We start from the raw sequence: 15,268 nt of genomic DNA on the forward strand, positions 1-15,268 counted from the left end.
AATAATAATAATAATAATAATAATAATAATAATAATAATAATAATAATAATAATAATAATAATAATAATAATAATAATAATAATAATAATAATTAATGTATTTTTTTATATTTAAAAAAAAATAAATAATAAAATAAATAATAAAATAAATATATAAAATAAATATATAAAATAAATATATAAAATAAATATATAAAATAAATATAATATATATTTAAATTATACTTTTCTATCTACACTTGCTCCTACCCAAGTAATCTTATTGCACTCTCGGCTTTCTTTCCATTTTCTTATACGGTCTTCATTCCACCCTGCTCTATTACTAACCCCTGTCTTCTTATCTTTTAATTCCTTTTCTACCTGTCTTTCTTTTCCATATTGTATTGATCCTAGGAGGGTACACTTTTTATCATCTGCTCCCGCCCATTTCCATTGGAAACAATTATCGTCTTTATCACAAACTTGGCTACATTGTTCAGAAGAATCGACATTTGTACTAGGTGGATCATATGCGTTAAAACGGCCACTGTCCCAGTCCTCACGTACTGAGGTTGTGCCTGGTTTATGGAATTGCCATATATCCGAATATAACAATGGTCGCTATATGCCTATTAGCTCTACAACAACTCGTATTTTCTTGCCTGCGCTACGCATGAAGAACTCCTGATAGCGCGCTTTCAAAGAATATGACTTACATCGGATTTCCGTTGATTAAACTCCCAATTGAACAAACCAACCATATCCTTTGGAGATGTCTTGTGTAGCGTTATCAGTGGCTGGCACCAATGCTGGTCATTGAAAGGAATCTCATGAAGGGCATAAGGACTGAACATCGGGAAGTGGCCATGCATAGGAATGCCCAGCTCCCACATTACCCATCCTAGGACGCTGTCACCACAGCACTCATCATCGTGATTTAGATAACTGAATTTCGCCGAGAGCGACTCATCTGTGTACTCTCCAAATTGACCAGTGCTGCGCTGCAATAGTGTTTTCATAGCGCCCCGACTAATTACATATCCAGGGCCTCCGTTAGCAAATAAAGTCCCCTGGTCCCTTCGTTTCGGATCGCGGCGACCGGGAGATGGTGAGCCAATGTAAACGTTTGCGTCTGGATTGTACATTTGAAGGAAACGGAATAGGTTATCCCAAAAGATATAGCTAGGATAGATATTAATGCTATGATAGGCAAAATATATAAACGAGCGCACTTACGTATCTGTTTCGTAAAAGACATAGAAGTCTCTATTAGGCTTCATGGCCCAAGCTCGTTCCATCATCGGTAAGAATTTGAACTTGTCGAGTGCCCACCCATTTATTTTCTCCGTTTGTGCCTCAGTGTCTAAAATACCGTTTCTTTGCAATTCTTTCTGGGACAAGTACTCCCCCCACATCTTGAAGGCGGTAGCATTATAATGAGAGCTTGGTAGATCGGCAAGAATGTCAATAGCACGATGGTTTCGAATATCCTCGTCAAGGTCCGAGAAGATGATCAGCTCATCTGGTGTAAAGCAGGCACTAGTGCTATCCATCTGCGCGTCCAATCTCTCTTTGTTATCTCCATGACCAGTTTTGAGCACTGGCTGTATTCGTGACAAAACATGTTTCGGAAAGGAGCCGCAAATGTCCTCTGTTGAATTGATATTCGCGGATATGGATTTGGGAAAAAAATCGGTCACCGTAGTATGTGCGAAATCGTCCGTCTGAGGGTAGGTTTGATATGGTAGGAATCCGGCAGATTCAGGCTGCTTTTGGCGGTATATGAAAAACAATAATAATATTAGGAAAGAAGCAATCAAAATGACATTTTGTAGTTGTCGGCTATGCAATACATGTGGTGTAAAGAGTGGCCGCGAAGGCGCTCTAAAAAGGGCCATTATAGGCCTGTTTAAATCGGGGAGAAGAAATTAAAGTTATAGAAGTAGGCTAAGAGAGAGGCTACGATAATAAATATAGTTTAATAGTAATAAATTATAATTTTGATTAATAATTATTATAATTTTAATTTTTCATTTTGTATTAATATATATTCTTTTTACTGTAATTATATTACCATTTAAATAAAAATACTAAGGATTATATAAAATAAGATTTCTTTATGTCCAAGTGCATGGAGTACTATATGATATTAATAGTTTGAGCATGATGCGGTATAGTAGGAATACGTGCCTTTTTTCCCCCCCAAGTAAAGCCACAAAAATCCACTATTCTCAACATGGCTAGGACTTCGTTGTAGCTAAGGTACCTACTACACCCCAACAGCTACAAGTAGCTTACGTGATTACTACCTAACCTTCCTTGGTATCTTGAACTTACATCAAAAGCCCATTAGGCCCCCCAACTATCCGTCCAAGTCAACCTTCACAACACCCACCCGCGACTTGCGGATAGCCCACGATGGACTTCGATATGTTGCAGGCTCGCTTAGGCGAGATTGCTCGTGTAACATCTTCGAATTTTCAAAAGCTTCCCGGCTCTGCTATGATCGTACGATATATCCAATCCAGCTACCAAAATGACCCCGTTCGATCCGCTATTGAATTGGTCCTTGTGCTGTTCTTTATCCGCTATCTTATGTCGCCCTCATACTCGACTCACAAGCAAAATTTTGTCAAGCTGCAGGAAGGCGTACGCTCATCCACATTCTACCGACGATGCTTTTTCGCTGACTACTCGTGGTTTTAGGAGATTGAAGAGTTAATTGACGACTGGACTCCGGAGCCAATTGTGGCCGATCGAACGACTGTAGAGGAGATTGAGAATGAAAGACTTCCGGTTATCGTCGGGTGCGTCATGCCTTGTTGTACCCTGCGTTACAATTTACTGACATATGAATTTGCGTCTCAGGCCGACTGGCCCGAAAGTTAAACTATCCAATGGACGGACGGCCTTCAACTTGGCTTCGTATAACTTCTATAACTTCAATTCCAACGAACAGATCAAGGAAAAGGCAATTCAAACTTTGCGCACATATGGTGTTGGCCCTTGTGGTCCTCCTCAATTCTACGGCACGCAGGACGTTCATGAAAAGGCAGAGTCGGATATTGCCTCATACCTTGGCACGGAAGGCTGCATTCTCTACGCACAAACATTCTCGACTGCAACAAGTGTCATTCCCACCTTTTGCAAGCGTCGCGACGTTATCATTGCCGATGCTGCTGTCAATTACTCCATTCGTAAAGGTCTAGAGATTTCAAGAAGCAACGTCAGATGGTTTAAACATGGCGATTTGAACGACCTCGAGAGGGTACTCAAGGCAGTTGCAAATGAACAAGCGAAGTCTGGTAAATTAACTCGCCGATTTGTCGTCACAGAGGGCTTTTTCGAGATAACTGGTGATGTCACTGATCTACCTCGGTTGGTAGAGCTGAAGGAAAAGTATAAGATCCGAATCATTCTTGACGAAACATGGTCTTTTGGAGTGTTGGGACGAACCGGACGTGGCCTTACTGAGGCACAAAATGTAGATCCACAACAGGTGGACATGATCATTGGGTCGCTCGCAGGTCCCTTGTGCGCCGGAGGCGGATTTTGCGCAGGATCTAAAGATGTGATTGAGCATCAACGAATTACCTCCTCTGCTTATACTTTCTCTGCAGCCCTGCCAGCCATGTTGGCTATGACTACAAGCGAATCACTGAAGCTGCTACAGTCGAATCCTGACATTCTTGTTCAGTGCAGAGAGAGCATCCGGGCTTTGAGAGCGCAACTTGACCCACGTAGCGATTGGGTCGTTTGCACCAGCTCAGTGGACAATCCTATCTTGCTTTTGGTAATTAAGCCCGAAGTTGTCAATGCAAGGAGATTGACTGCAGATGACCAAGAAAAAATCTTGATCGAGTGCGTTGAAGAGGTATATCATCCCTCATTCCTAAGAACATTAGAGAAATAGCAGCTAACAATCGCTAGTCATTGGCAAATGGTGTCATGATCACAAGACTGAAGACAAGGCCATATGCGAATGCCATAGCAGCAAACGACTGGACACTCCAGCCAGCCCTCAAAATTTGCGTTACCTCTGCGCTTTCTAAGAAGGATATCGAAAAAGCAGGTATTACAATCCGACACGCCATTACGAAGATAATGACAAAAAAGTCCAATAAGGCTATTTAATATATGATCTCCAGGCTCTCTTTACATACACCTACATGCTTTAATTCTAGAATATGAAAGACTTTGTTTAGAAATCGGTGTTTTTTTTATGGCAAAGCTAATAATTTTTAATAACTCTCTATTAATATAGTTAATATATGTACATCTTGCTTTGCGTGTATGTGTGTGTGTGAGTGTTTGTGTAATAGAATAGCTATTCTTAACGCATTTCAGCTACCAAGATTGATAGATTCCTTTTTTGGTGGTTATATAATCAGCCTAACCGTTGGCCCACCCAAGGTATGTCTTCAGCGCATTCTGCCAGGCAGGACTCTGTAGAGACACCTAAGACTTAGACCTAAATTCAAGCTATCAGCCACATATAAAACCAGTTTCCTCGAGAATTTACAGCTCGTTGTCGCCCGTCCAGTTTGGATTGAGCTGCCATTGGAATATTTATGCCTCTTTCATGATTAGCAGCTGATATGCCGCGACTGCTTTGTATGTTCTCCTAACTCTACGGTATAACTGATGCGCTAACTTTCATGCTGCCTGAAGCTACAGCGCTGTCATTGCGTCGCGACCCTCGACTGCTAAGAATTCCTCCATACGTATCTGCTTTCTGTATTGCCATTGGTGTTGTTTGGCTCCTCCTTCTGCCTCTGGACGACTATTCGAGGCGAACCTACATATCGGAGAATGCTCTCTTGCCTGGGCAAGTGCACACCTATTTTGGAGGTAGCGAGCAACATATATTCAGGGCCTTTAGGCACGAGGTAGACTTGCTCGCCGACAAAAACAATTATGAGTTAGTTTCCGAGCGACATCCCTGAGTATTGGACGCTTACACAGGGCTAACACGGACATCAGAGTCAACGACAAACTAGAATCCATCCTAACAGGCTTTGGCGTCAAGGTTGGCCGACAGAACTACACCTATCACTCAGCCGGAGAAATCTATTCTGGGGAGAATGTGTATGGCATTTTGCAAGCCCCTCGTGGGGACGCGACAGAGGCTATTGTGTTGGTGGCTGCATGGAAGAGCATAGATGAACAACTTAACCGTAATGGTATTGCGCTTGTGCTCACGTTAGCTCGCTATTTTAAACGTCAGTCGTTACCAGAACCAGAGCTTAATGCGAAGAGACTTTATAAGAAGCTGACAAATGACAGGTTGGTCTTTATGGTCGAAGGATATTATCCTTCTTTTACCTCCAGATAGCGCTACAGGAACGCAAGCCTGGGTTGACGCATATCATGACGCTCATGATTCTAAACATATTGCGCCGCTGCCGCTCAAATCCGGTGCACTACAGGGAGCTATCGCGATCGATTATCCCCATGAGCAGCGCTATCACGAACTTCACATTATTTACGATGGCACGAATGGACAACTGCCCAATCTCGATCTCATCAATTCGATTGTCAACATTGCGGGAGGTCAGATGGGTATTGAAACCACTATGCAGCAGATGACTGGCCATACCGATAGCTATCAGGATCGACTTCAAACAATGCTCCGCGGTATGCTGTACCAGGGTCTTGGATATCCCACTGGTCCTCACAGCAGCTTCATTCCCTACCATGTGGACGCCATAACTTTACAGCCTACCGGCGAAGGATGGCACGATGAGATGGCGATGGGTAGAGTTGTTGAGGGATCCTTCCGAAGCCTAAACAATCTTTTGGAGCATTTGCATCAGAGTTTCTTTTTCTATCTTCTCATGCAAAAGAATCGGTTTGTCAGCATTGGCACATATCTTCCCAGCGCCATGCTGCTGGCTGCCAATTTTACCATCATGGCCATCTTCCTCTGGGTAAAAAGCGGACAACCTACGGTGAAAGGTGTAGATTCGGGCAAGCAAAAAAGTGACGGTTTGGAACAAAAAGGGGATGCCGCGCCAGCCTCCTGGTCTCCGCTTACAATAGAACGGAACCTTCTCTCGCCTCTTACTTTTGTGGCGATATGTCATTCCATCTCTGCAATTCCTTTATTCGTGTTCAATCATCTTGGCATAAATGTGAGTTTTGGTGCAGCCATCTCCTTGGCAACGCTTGAAAACCGAACGTTGAGCTAATCTTATGATACCTAGACCCTGCAATTGGCATTTTTGATATTTTCCGTCACATCTACCGTCCTTCCAGCCATCTTCTCTTTCGCTGCTGCCTCACTTCAAAAGCCAACTTCGCAATACTTTCAGCTCACAAAATCTTTCTCGCTGTTAATTCTAGGTGTATCTCTTGCAACTCTCAGCACACTCAACTTCTCTCTCGCTTTCCTTGTCGGGCTTTTAGCAAGCCCTCTCACCTTCATTCGGCCAACCAATAACGTAGCTACCAGAGGCTTTTTTGCAGTATTATTGATATTAACCTCGCCCCCTATTGTAATTTTATCAACAGCGTGGACTAGCGGCGTTACTCTGACCGAAGTCCTGAGAGCAGCGAGTTTAGGTTGGAACGTGTGGGGGATGTATACACCAATCGTCATCTGGTGCATGTGGTGGCCAGCTTGGCTAATTGGTATGACGAATACGCTTAGTCCTATTTCTAAGACATAAAGGAATCATACAGGCTATGATTTCACGAGAAGCTCTAGGGAATCTATGCTAGATTCTTATATTACAATTTGGGATGAACCTCTCTGGTTTCAAAAATTGCGATTAGATGTATCAATAATAATAATAATGAAAGCGTAGCGAGTTTATCAAGAGTCCAAGTAATTTTTAGTGTGTATTCGTGGTATACTATATAGCTTCTCCGATAGCAGCTACGAACCTCATTGACTCTTCTTTATGCTCTTGATTTGGCGACACTTAAGCGGCCCAGACATCATGGCCAGCGGCTTCGATCCAGTTTCCTAGTTGATTGACATTTGAGTCCCACTCAAGTAATCGATGGCGCATACTCTCGATCTGCTTCATATCAAGCACCTTCGGCTGCACCCAGGTAATGTGCGCAATCTGACCTACTTGGTCTATCGTTCCGCGAAGGAGACCCAGGCTCAAGGCCTTCATCACCAGATGCTCAATTTCCTGCGGCTGTACCTTGGTCTCCTGAGAAATTGTTGCAAAGGACATAGTCCGGTCATGGGGTGGTCTGCGAAAGACGGCTTCCGTCAAAGCCGCCAGGTAAATCTTCTGTCGAAGGCTATCCGAATTTTCGTTTAAGAGCTTGTTCGACGCAATGTTGTCTGAAAGAACATCATAGGCAGCAAGATCTCCTCGGTTGTAGGCAAAAAGAAGATCACGCAACCAAGCGTCGTTCTCGCTCCGGCCCAGAGTATCTAGAATGGGATGCAATAGCAGCTCGCCAAAATTATAAATGCTCGTGGATACTAGGGCAGCCACGCTTAGGAAGTAAGCTCTTTGATGTCGTTCTTCGTCAGAGAGGGTGGATAGATCGATGCAGGCAAGGTAAAGTAGGGCGGTCCGGTAATAGTTTGCGAAATCCATTTTAAGCTAAAAGAAAGCGATGTTAGTGACTGTAACTCACATTGGCTATTTTGACTTCGGCAAGCAAGCTTGCTTACCTTGTAGTAATTGGCACTGGCATCGTAGAAGGCGGCATGAACGACAGCCTCCACAGAGTCGAAGGAATCCAGGATTTTCTCTGAAGCGTCGAGATCATGTTTTGCGTCCTCTAGCTCATTGAGACTTAGCTTCACCCTAGCAACTGCAACGGAAGCAAACACAAGCGCATCTTGAGAATCTTCTGTGTCCACCTTCTTTACTACTGACTGCAGGAATGCTAAGCGATCGCGATCGTCTATTTTGGGATTGTCAGCAGCCTAATGGCAATGCAGGGTCCAGAGAGAGCCAGAGACGAACCTTTGCATTGTGTCGCAGCTTTGAGCGCCAGCATCACCAGTTTCAGTTTGTTGATCTTATCAGCAAACTTCAGGATGAAAACATTATAGAAAGCTAGGCGTTGAGGTGCACTGCCATCGTCGTTGAAGAATTCCACGAGGGCGTCTGTGAGCTGGTGCCATAGCTTGCGTTCCCAGAAGTCTTCGAAGGTGAGAATGAGCGGCTGGAGCTCCTCTGGAGCTGCGTCTCGTTGCTCCGCAAGAAAATCCGAGATGCTGTCGGCGTTCATATTTGAAGAGACAGTACGACTGTCGATGGTCCACGGCCCGTAACAAGGGTGGGGTGTGCAGTGTTTGAATTATTATCAGCCCCCGCGGAGTGAGTGGAAAACGAGGAAAATCTGCAATATGGTATAGTTATAGTTTGACGTTCCAAGAGAGGTGCTGAGAAATGCAACTTTATGGATCTGGAGTTGCGAGAGGTGGTTGAAGGTTGGAAGCTGGTAGCGATAGCGCATATGCAATGCAGCCTTACTCAATGGGCCGCCTGGCGAATAACGTGGCGGCCAGCTGCCTAGCGCCAGTATCTGTAGCCTTGTTACTCCGTAGAGATCTGGCTATGACGGAGTACGTCTAGGAGCCCATGATTAGCGCGATAAACCCCCCATGATACAGAGTACATATACTACATGTACTTTAACGCGAGATAGCTAATAATTTCATGATTAGAGGGAGTTTCCTGTTTAATAACTGGAGTGCCAGTTGTTATGATTGATGTATTGATGATGATGGCTTAGTGGTTAAGTTTACCCATCGACATAATTATTTACCCTCCCTTGTCCTAGGACGGAATACAATGGGACAGGCCAGTCCTAAACCTCGGCCCGGATCACGTAACACTTCTGCTGTAGCACAACTTCAACCGAATAAGACTCTGAGCTACACCCAAGGGAATTAAACTGATACCTAGGGTGCTATTACTATGTTTTAAGACACTACCAATAACATCTCTCTTCGGCACTGCAAGAAAAAAATAGAGACAGCAATTAAACTCATCATGTCTGTTACACTTATAGCCCTTCCCATGGTACAGCGTCTAAGCCCGCGCTGCATCAGGATCTTGGGCGGTAACCCAGGCAAATTCACGCTACAAGGCACCAATACTTACTTGCTTGGCACTGGACATTTTCGTATTTTGATTGATACAGGAGAGGGCCGCCCAAGTTGGATACAGTCGCTCAAAGAAACGCTCTCCCAAGAGAATGCGACAGTGAAGGCGGCGGTAATAACACATTGGCACCGTGATCATACCGGAGGTATTGCAGATCTTCTTAATGCCTTCCCAGAAGTAAAGATCTACAAGAACAGCCCGGAAGCTGAGCAGTTGGCTATTCAAGATGGCGATAGTTTCACAACTGAGGGTGCAACCTTGACGGCTTATCATACTCCAGGCCACACAAAAGACCACATGGCGCTCACGCTTACTGAAGAGGATGCAATTTTTGCGGGCGATAATGTGCTTGGGCAGGGCACCGCCGTGTTTGAGGATTTAGCAACGTATCTTCGGAGCCTGGGTAGGATGAAGACGCTCTTTTCTGGGCGGGTCTATCCAGGCCATGGACCTGTGGTTGAGAATGGCTTGGAGAAAATCAACGAATATATAGAACATCGCCGTCAACGGGAGGAGGAAGTTTTGCGAGCAATGATGGCAGGTAATGCTTCCAGTAGCAGTGAAACTTGGACGGCAATGGCTATAGTTAAGACGGTATACAAAGACGTGCGTGAGGATTTGCACGAAGCAGCCTGTGGAGGGGTTTTACAGATGCTGGCCAAACTGGAGCAGGAGGGAAAAATCAAGCAGACCAAAGACGGATGGCAGTTGCAAGACACTAAGAGTTTGATTTGATTACAAGTTAGACATGATGATATGAATACAATGACTTTTATCTTTTCAGCATTTTAGCTTTGAATCAAAACTCTGTCTTCAAGATAAAGGTGCAGCTAATATCGATGAAGCGAAACCTCGGCTGGCTGGATTAAGCTATACACGTGAGAGCGAGGATTTAGTAAAAAGTAGTGCAAGCCCTAGGTACTCGGTAGGTTTGCATGGATTGTTTCCTACTATTCTGCTAATTAATATGCAGCCGTATTCCACAGAGATTATACCCTCTATTGCGCTGGTAGCATCTGACTTGGCTTGTGATTCTCGCCATGTCGGCCGATTTCTGGGCCGGCTATCTCAGCGGCGTAGTTGGGATTGTAGTAGGCAATCCTCTTGACATTGAGAAAGTGCGTCAGCAAACAAGAAGGCATGCTACCGGGAGGCTATATAGCCAGAGCTCGGTGGCCTTTATGAAAGGCACTGCCGCGCCAATTTTTGGCTATGGGGCTCTGAATGCGCTGCTCTTCGTTTCATACAATCGGTCGGAGGCAATACTCAAAGAAGCGGCCTCGACACAAGATGCCGGATGGGTTACTTGGACCGCGGGAGCCTTGGGTGGCCTTGCCGTATGGATTGTCAGTGCTCCGACAGAGTTAATCAAATGCCGGGCGCAGATGTCGACTCCTGCCACATCAAGCTGGACGATATTCAAGCAGATAATGCGTACGGACGGTGTAAAGGGCCTCTACCATGGCGGGGTCGTCACTGCGCTGCGGGATAGCATCGGCTATGGCTTTTATTTTTGGACATATGAATTGGCTCATCGCTATTGGCCTACGGCTCCGGAACGCGATGGTGACACCGCTTCTGGGCGGCGAGAAACGTCGAAGGTGTTGTTGTGTGGTGGCATTGCAGGGATTGCCACCTGGGCCAGCGTTTTCCCTCTCGACGTCATCAAGTCACGGCTTCAAATACAGCAGCATTCTTACCAGCCTACAACAAGCACCGCTATATCGGTTCTTGCATACCGTGGCATAGCGAGTAAGAAGCCATACGGCGCGTGGCAGATCGCTAAAGACACTTATAGAGAAGGCGGGATTCGTCCCTTTTTCCGCGGTCTAACTGTCTGCAGTGTCAGGGCATTTCTTGTCAATGCCATTCAGTGGGCTGCATATGAATGGATCATGAGTGAATTGAATACGAGCAATAGACATGCAAGATTATTGTCAGAGGCTTGATGTCCTCTTGGGGCTATTTTTTGCATTTTGACAAGCGCATATTCGCCTGCATACAGCTTCTAAGTTTCGATGTATTGGCTACATGTACCTATCTACCCTTCAACATTTAAGCTCCCTTCATGTATATCGCTTCCAAACCTCGTCTTCTTCTCCTAGGGTGTTGCATTTTATACTTATAAGCATATTTTTATACCCGTCTGTATATATACCTATATATATTATGCTCCGCATGTACATACCAATTAATCCAGTACCTTAGTAGTAGCTGTAATCGTCGCGATTTAGCATCTGTCCACAATGAGTGCCTATGGTGTACTTGAGAAGGAAGAATAAGGAAAAAAGGTGCTTTGTAATCCAGTTTACATGTAATCCCCAAGGCATTCCAAGGGCATTGAACGCAAAATACCGGCACGAGGGGCATGGACCAAACAGATTTTAGTATTTTACCAATATACGCGGAGTATGTAACCTTTCCATAAAAATTGAAACTGCTAACAGGTGAAACTATTTACAGTCTCGCTCATTGGTATCCTGCAAGGTACCTTGTTGTGCCTGAGTGTTTTGTATTTTTCTAATCACGTGAGAACGCGCCTTGGTTTCGCGCGTTGGGTGCGGCCTCTCACGAAGAAACGCGTTGCCCCATTCATTTTGTGTATGTTGCGCCGACAATCATAAATGCAGTCGTTCTTTTAGCCAGCAAGTGTGTGAATATTGTCCCAATTCATCATGAAAACCATGTAAGTGATTCTAAGTCAAGTTTGGTAAGCCAAATATGAATCTGTATTTACTTTTTCCAGTGCACAATCCCACTCAACGCTGAAGGACAAAAACTACGGCAGGTCGAACAATCAGGCTTCAAAATCTCAGAATCTTGATACGCTTCGTAAGCCATTCAAATGCCCTGCACCAGCTAATGCGGTATCCGCATCAGACCGGCCTCTCCGAAAAAAGAGAAAGGTAGATTATAGAGGAGCCGATGAAAATGAAGGAACAAGCATTGATACCTCATATGACGGCAATGGCCCCCAAACTCCTTCGCTACCAAAATTTCCAGTCTTTCAAGCGAAAGATAAAAATGTCGTCTTTCGGAAAGCTTTCTCTATTCCTCTGAAAGATAAAGCCCAGGGCGAATATGGTTCAACAAGGCCTCCGCCGACTCTTGGGCTCCGACGTGGAGCCGTATTTGTTCCCAGGCCACTGCATGATCCATCCGGCGAATTCGCGATTGTTCTTTACGATCCGACAGTTGATGCGAAGCCCGATATAATCCAAGAAAACGTGGTACAAAAAGAGGTGGAACCATCGAAGCTTGACGCCCCGATTGTGCATAAAAGTCTTGCTGAGATTCTCGGAATTAAGAAACAGGTGGAAAAAGATCACCCCAAAGTCCCGGTCGTAATTGACCCCAAGATCGCTAAATGTCTTCGCCCGCATCAAATCGAGGGAGTCAAGTTCATGTACAAATGTGTCACAGGGCTTGTCGATGAGAAAGCTCAGGGATGTATTATGGCTGACGAGATGGGACTGGGGAAAACACTCCAGTGCATTACTCTCATGTGGACGTTGTTAAAGCAAGCTCCCAGTGCAGGAAAATCCACCATCCAGAAAGCCATCGTTGTGTGCCCAGCAAGTTTGGTAAAAAACTGGGCAAATGAGTTGACAAAATGGCTTGGTCCTAATGCTATCAATCCATTTGCCATTGATGGGAAGGCGCCAAAGGAAGAGTTGAAACGTCAGCTTCGTCAGTGGGCAATTGCCTCTGGCCGATCCGTCACACGACCAGTTATTATTGTCTCATATGAGACTCTGCGGCTTAATGTTGAAGAGCTCAAGCATACCAAAATTGGCCTCTTGTTTTGCGACGAGGGACACCGTTTGAAAAACGCAGACAGCAACACATTTAGTGCTTTGAATGACCTTAACGTATCTAGACGGGTTATTCTAACTGGCACGCCTATTCAAAACGACCTTACGGAATATTTTGCCCTGACCAGTTTTGCCAACCCAGACCTTCTCGGGTCGCGATTGGAGTTTCGAAAACGATTCGAAATACCCATTTTACGTGGGCGAGATGCTGATGCGTCAGAACAAGAACGCCAGCGTGGAGATGAGTGCACATCTGAATTACTTGGCGTTGTTAACAAATTCCTGATTCGACGAACAAACGACATCCTTTCCAAGTATCTTCCGGTTAAATACGAGCATGTAGTTTTTTGCAACCTAGCTCCATTTCAACTCGACCTATATAATTATTTTATCACGAGTCCGGATATTCAAGCCCTTCTTCGTGGCAAGGGCAGCCAGCCTCTCAAAGCTATCAACATTCTCAAGAAACTCTGCAACCACCCCGATCTCCTAAACCTTGCAGATGACTTACCCGGCTCGGAGAAATGCTTCCCAGAAGACTATGTCCCCAGAGAAGCTCGGGGGAGGGATCGGGACATCAAGCCCTGGTATTCGGGGAAGATGCAGGTTCTCGATCGAATGTTGGCAAAGATTCGAGAAGACACAAACGACAAGATTGTGCTTATCAGCAATTACACGTCGACACTGGATCTCTTTGAACGTCTCTGCAGAGAACGCCAGTATGGATGTCTACGGCTTGACGGAACAATGAATGTGAATAAACGACAAAGATTGGTTGATCGTTTCAATGATCCAAACGGAGATGAGTTCATCTTTTTGTTGAGCAGTAAGGCAGGTGGCTGTGGCATCAATCTCATTGGGGCAAACCGTCTTGTCCTCTTTGATCCAGACTGGAATCCAGCAGCTGACCAGCAAGCTCTGGCGCGAGTTTGGCGAGATGGCCAGAAGAAAGATTGCTTCGTTTACCGCTTCATTGCCACGGGTACCATTGAAGAGAAGATCTTTCAACGGCAATCTCATAAACAAAGTTTATCTTCATGCGTGGTTGACTCTGCTGAGGACGTGGAGCGCCACTTCTCTCTCGACAGTCTTCGAGAGCTCTTTCAATATCGGCCTGATACGACCAGCGACACTCACGATACATTCAAGTGTAAAAGGTGCAAGCCCGATGGCAAACAATTTATCAAGGCCCCTGCTATGTTGTATGGTGATACGAGCACCTGGAATCACTTTGTCAACTCTCAGCTGCAGCCTATACAGGATCTGTTGCTCAGACAGGAGTATGCGGGTAGTGAAGTGTCAGCCGTGTTCCAGTATATATCGCATTAGACCAGCTTTAGCTAGATTTTGTAGCCATTCAATTTTACGAGAGTATGTATATACGTATATATGTATATACTATTATGGTGGTTGGCGCCCCGCAACTATCGCGATTCTTCGTCTATGTACGGAGTACCTAGGCTAGCACTTTGCAGCCATTGTACATAGCTTCCTGTAGTAGATTACGGAGTGCTAGCCGGGGCAATACGGGTATTGCTTCTCCGTATTTCGCAACTCGCTGGAAATTAAATTAAGGTAGGTGCGGAGCCAGGACCTCCTCGTACTGCTAAAGCTTCTCCGGTAATGGTGCTAGGGGCCGAGCTCCGTCTTTAACGCCATTTCGGGCTCCGAGAACTATTACCGAGAACTTCGCAAAAACGAGCTCAGACAGCGGCGACCGATGCTTCCGCTGTCTCGTGCCGAGGCCCCAGCCGCAAGGCTGTGTCTTTTCGCCATGTAATACAGATTTTTTTGGTCCGCGAAGCTGAGATAGATTCGCTATGCAGCAATCGTTACTTGAGCCTTGCCTGACTATGCTTGTGTGCAGCCACTGAGAAATCGCCGATTTATCCAGCTAGTTGACGTAACTATTGGTATGCAATGCAGGAAGCTTACACCTGCGACGTCACATGTCTAGAACTCTAGGGCCGTGGTTTCGGAGTAGCTCTTGGGCATCACGGCGACACGCCCGGCAGTTATGGTGGCATGCACTTACACGCTTACAAGTTAGCGCTGCAAGATCAATGGCTCATTAAAACACGCAGCCTTTGTGTGGTGCATATGTGAGAGACACGCAGAGAATTGTCCAAGTAAGCTGTAGCACTTGTCTACGCGGATTTTACAACCTTAAGGGTGTCTACATACCTACTTCAGCAGGTGCCAAGTGGGCTTGGAATATTAGGGATCAGCAAGATTCGCCCTGCTACATGCTAAAGCCAATACTGTAACACCAGCTCATGTATGGGGTAATAGTCCGCACGGGCAGAACAGAAAAAAAAAATTACCTACCCCCCCCGGCGCAAGCCAAGCTCGGCTGGAGGAGGGGAGGTTAGCTCGGCACAAGCG

General features: G+C 45.3%; 6 protein-coding genes across 6 annotated transcripts; 4 read left to right on the forward strand and 2 right to left on the reverse strand.

Annotated features, from left to right (window-relative positions):
- Positions 1–140: 140 nt before the first annotated feature.
- On the reverse strand, positions 141–1,989 carry GGI43DRAFT_406791 (glycosyltransferase family 31 protein). Its single transcript, XM_083206163.1, has 3 exons — positions 1,216–1,989; positions 696–1,161; positions 141–600 (listed from the first exon to the last, which is right to left on the reverse strand). The coding sequence occupies exons 1-3, from the start codon at positions 1,875–1,877 to the stop codon at positions 220–222; spliced, it is 1,509 nt and encodes a 502-aa protein (XP_083059674.1). The 5' UTR covers positions 1,878–1,989; the 3' UTR covers positions 141–219.
- A 408-nt stretch (positions 1,990–2,397) lies between these two features.
- On the forward strand, positions 2,398–6,170 carry GGI43DRAFT_423280 (GPI-anchor transamidase subunit GAA1; the record flags this gene model as incomplete). Its single annotated transcript, XM_083208222.1, has 6 exons — positions 2,398–2,628; positions 2,686–2,786; positions 2,848–3,853; positions 3,910–4,051; positions 4,995–5,201; positions 5,266–6,170. The coding sequence occupies 6 exons, from the start codon at positions 2,398–2,400 to the stop codon at positions 6,168–6,170; spliced, it is 2,592 nt and encodes an 863-aa protein (XP_083059675.1).
- Positions 6,171–6,537: 367 nt separating this feature from the next.
- GGI43DRAFT_65001 (proteasome regulatory particle lid subunit RPN9) lies at positions 6,538–8,570 on the reverse strand. Its single transcript, XM_083210119.1, has 3 exons — positions 7,920–8,570; positions 7,622–7,857; positions 6,538–7,550 (listed from the first exon to the last, which is right to left on the reverse strand). The coding sequence occupies exons 1-3, from the start codon at positions 8,185–8,187 to the stop codon at positions 6,906–6,908; spliced, it is 1,149 nt and encodes a 382-aa protein (XP_083059676.1). The 5' UTR covers positions 8,188–8,570; the 3' UTR covers positions 6,538–6,905.
- A 113-nt stretch (positions 8,571–8,683) lies between these two features.
- Positions 8,684–9,860, forward strand: GGI43DRAFT_406797 (beta-lactamase-like protein). The gene has a single exon (XM_083206164.1). The coding sequence runs from the start codon at positions 8,955–8,957 to the stop codon at positions 9,801–9,803; it is 849 nt and encodes a 282-aa protein (XP_083059677.1). The 5' UTR covers positions 8,684–8,954; the 3' UTR covers positions 9,804–9,860.
- An 8-nt stretch (positions 9,861–9,868) lies between these two features.
- GGI43DRAFT_64886 (mitochondrial carrier domain-containing protein) lies at positions 9,869–11,111 on the forward strand. The gene has a single exon (XM_083210118.1). It carries the CDS (start codon positions 10,109–10,111, stop codon positions 11,015–11,017), a length of 909 nt encoding a protein of 302 aa, XP_083059678.1. The 5' UTR covers positions 9,869–10,108; the 3' UTR covers positions 11,018–11,111.
- A 632-nt stretch (positions 11,112–11,743) lies between these two features.
- On the forward strand, positions 11,744–14,212 carry GGI43DRAFT_384406 (DNA-dependent ATPase RAD54; the record flags this gene model as incomplete). Its single annotated transcript, XM_083203516.1, has 2 exons — positions 11,744–11,754; positions 11,815–14,212. 2 exons carry the CDS (start codon positions 11,744–11,746, stop codon positions 14,210–14,212), a joined length of 2,409 nt encoding a protein of 802 aa, XP_083059679.1.
- Between the last annotated feature and the right edge of the window lie 1,056 nt (positions 14,213–15,268).

The sequence above is a fragment of the Trichoderma evansii genome, assembly GCF_050947405.1.
Source record: "Trichoderma evansii strain SZMC 28006 chromosome Unknown GGI43scaffold_12, whole genome shotgun sequence".
NCBI lineage: Eukaryota > Fungi > Ascomycota > Sordariomycetes > Hypocreales > Hypocreaceae > Trichoderma > Trichoderma evansii.

What these genes read in the sequence shown, in the direction of transcription:
- GGI43DRAFT_406791 (XM_083206163.1), bottom strand. Translation starts at nt 1,877, where the DNA reads ATGGCCCTTTTTAGAGCGCCTTCGCGGCCACTCTTTACACCACATGTA. An exon ending in GTCTTTTACGAAACAGATAC is followed by an intron (nt 1,162 to 1,215) that starts GTAAGTGCGCTC and finishes TATCTATCCTAG; the next exon opens with CTATATCTTTTGGGATAACC. An exon ending in TTAATCAACGGAAATCCGAT is followed by an intron (nt 601 to 695) that starts GTAAGTCATATT and finishes ATAGGCATATAG; the next exon opens with CGACCATTGTTATATTCGGA.
- GGI43DRAFT_406797 (XM_083206164.1), top strand. Translation starts at nt 8,955, where the DNA reads ATGTCTGTTACACTTATAGCCCTTCCCATGGTACAGCGTCTAAGCCCG.
- GGI43DRAFT_65001 (XM_083210119.1), bottom strand. Translation starts at nt 8,187, where the DNA reads ATGAACGCCGACAGCATCTCGGATTTTCTTGCGGAGCAACGAGACGCA. An exon ending in AGCTGCGACACAATGCAAAG is followed by an intron (nt 7,858 to 7,919) that starts GTTCGTCTCTGG and finishes ATCCCAAAATAG; the next exon opens with ACGATCGCGATCGCTTAGCA. An exon ending in CCAGTGCCAATTACTACAAG is followed by an intron (nt 7,551 to 7,621) that starts GTAAGCAAGCTT and finishes GCTTTCTTTTAG; the next exon opens with CTTAAAATGGATTTCGCAAA.
- GGI43DRAFT_64886 (XM_083210118.1), top strand. Translation starts at nt 10,109, where the DNA reads ATGTCGGCCGATTTCTGGGCCGGCTATCTCAGCGGCGTAGTTGGGATT.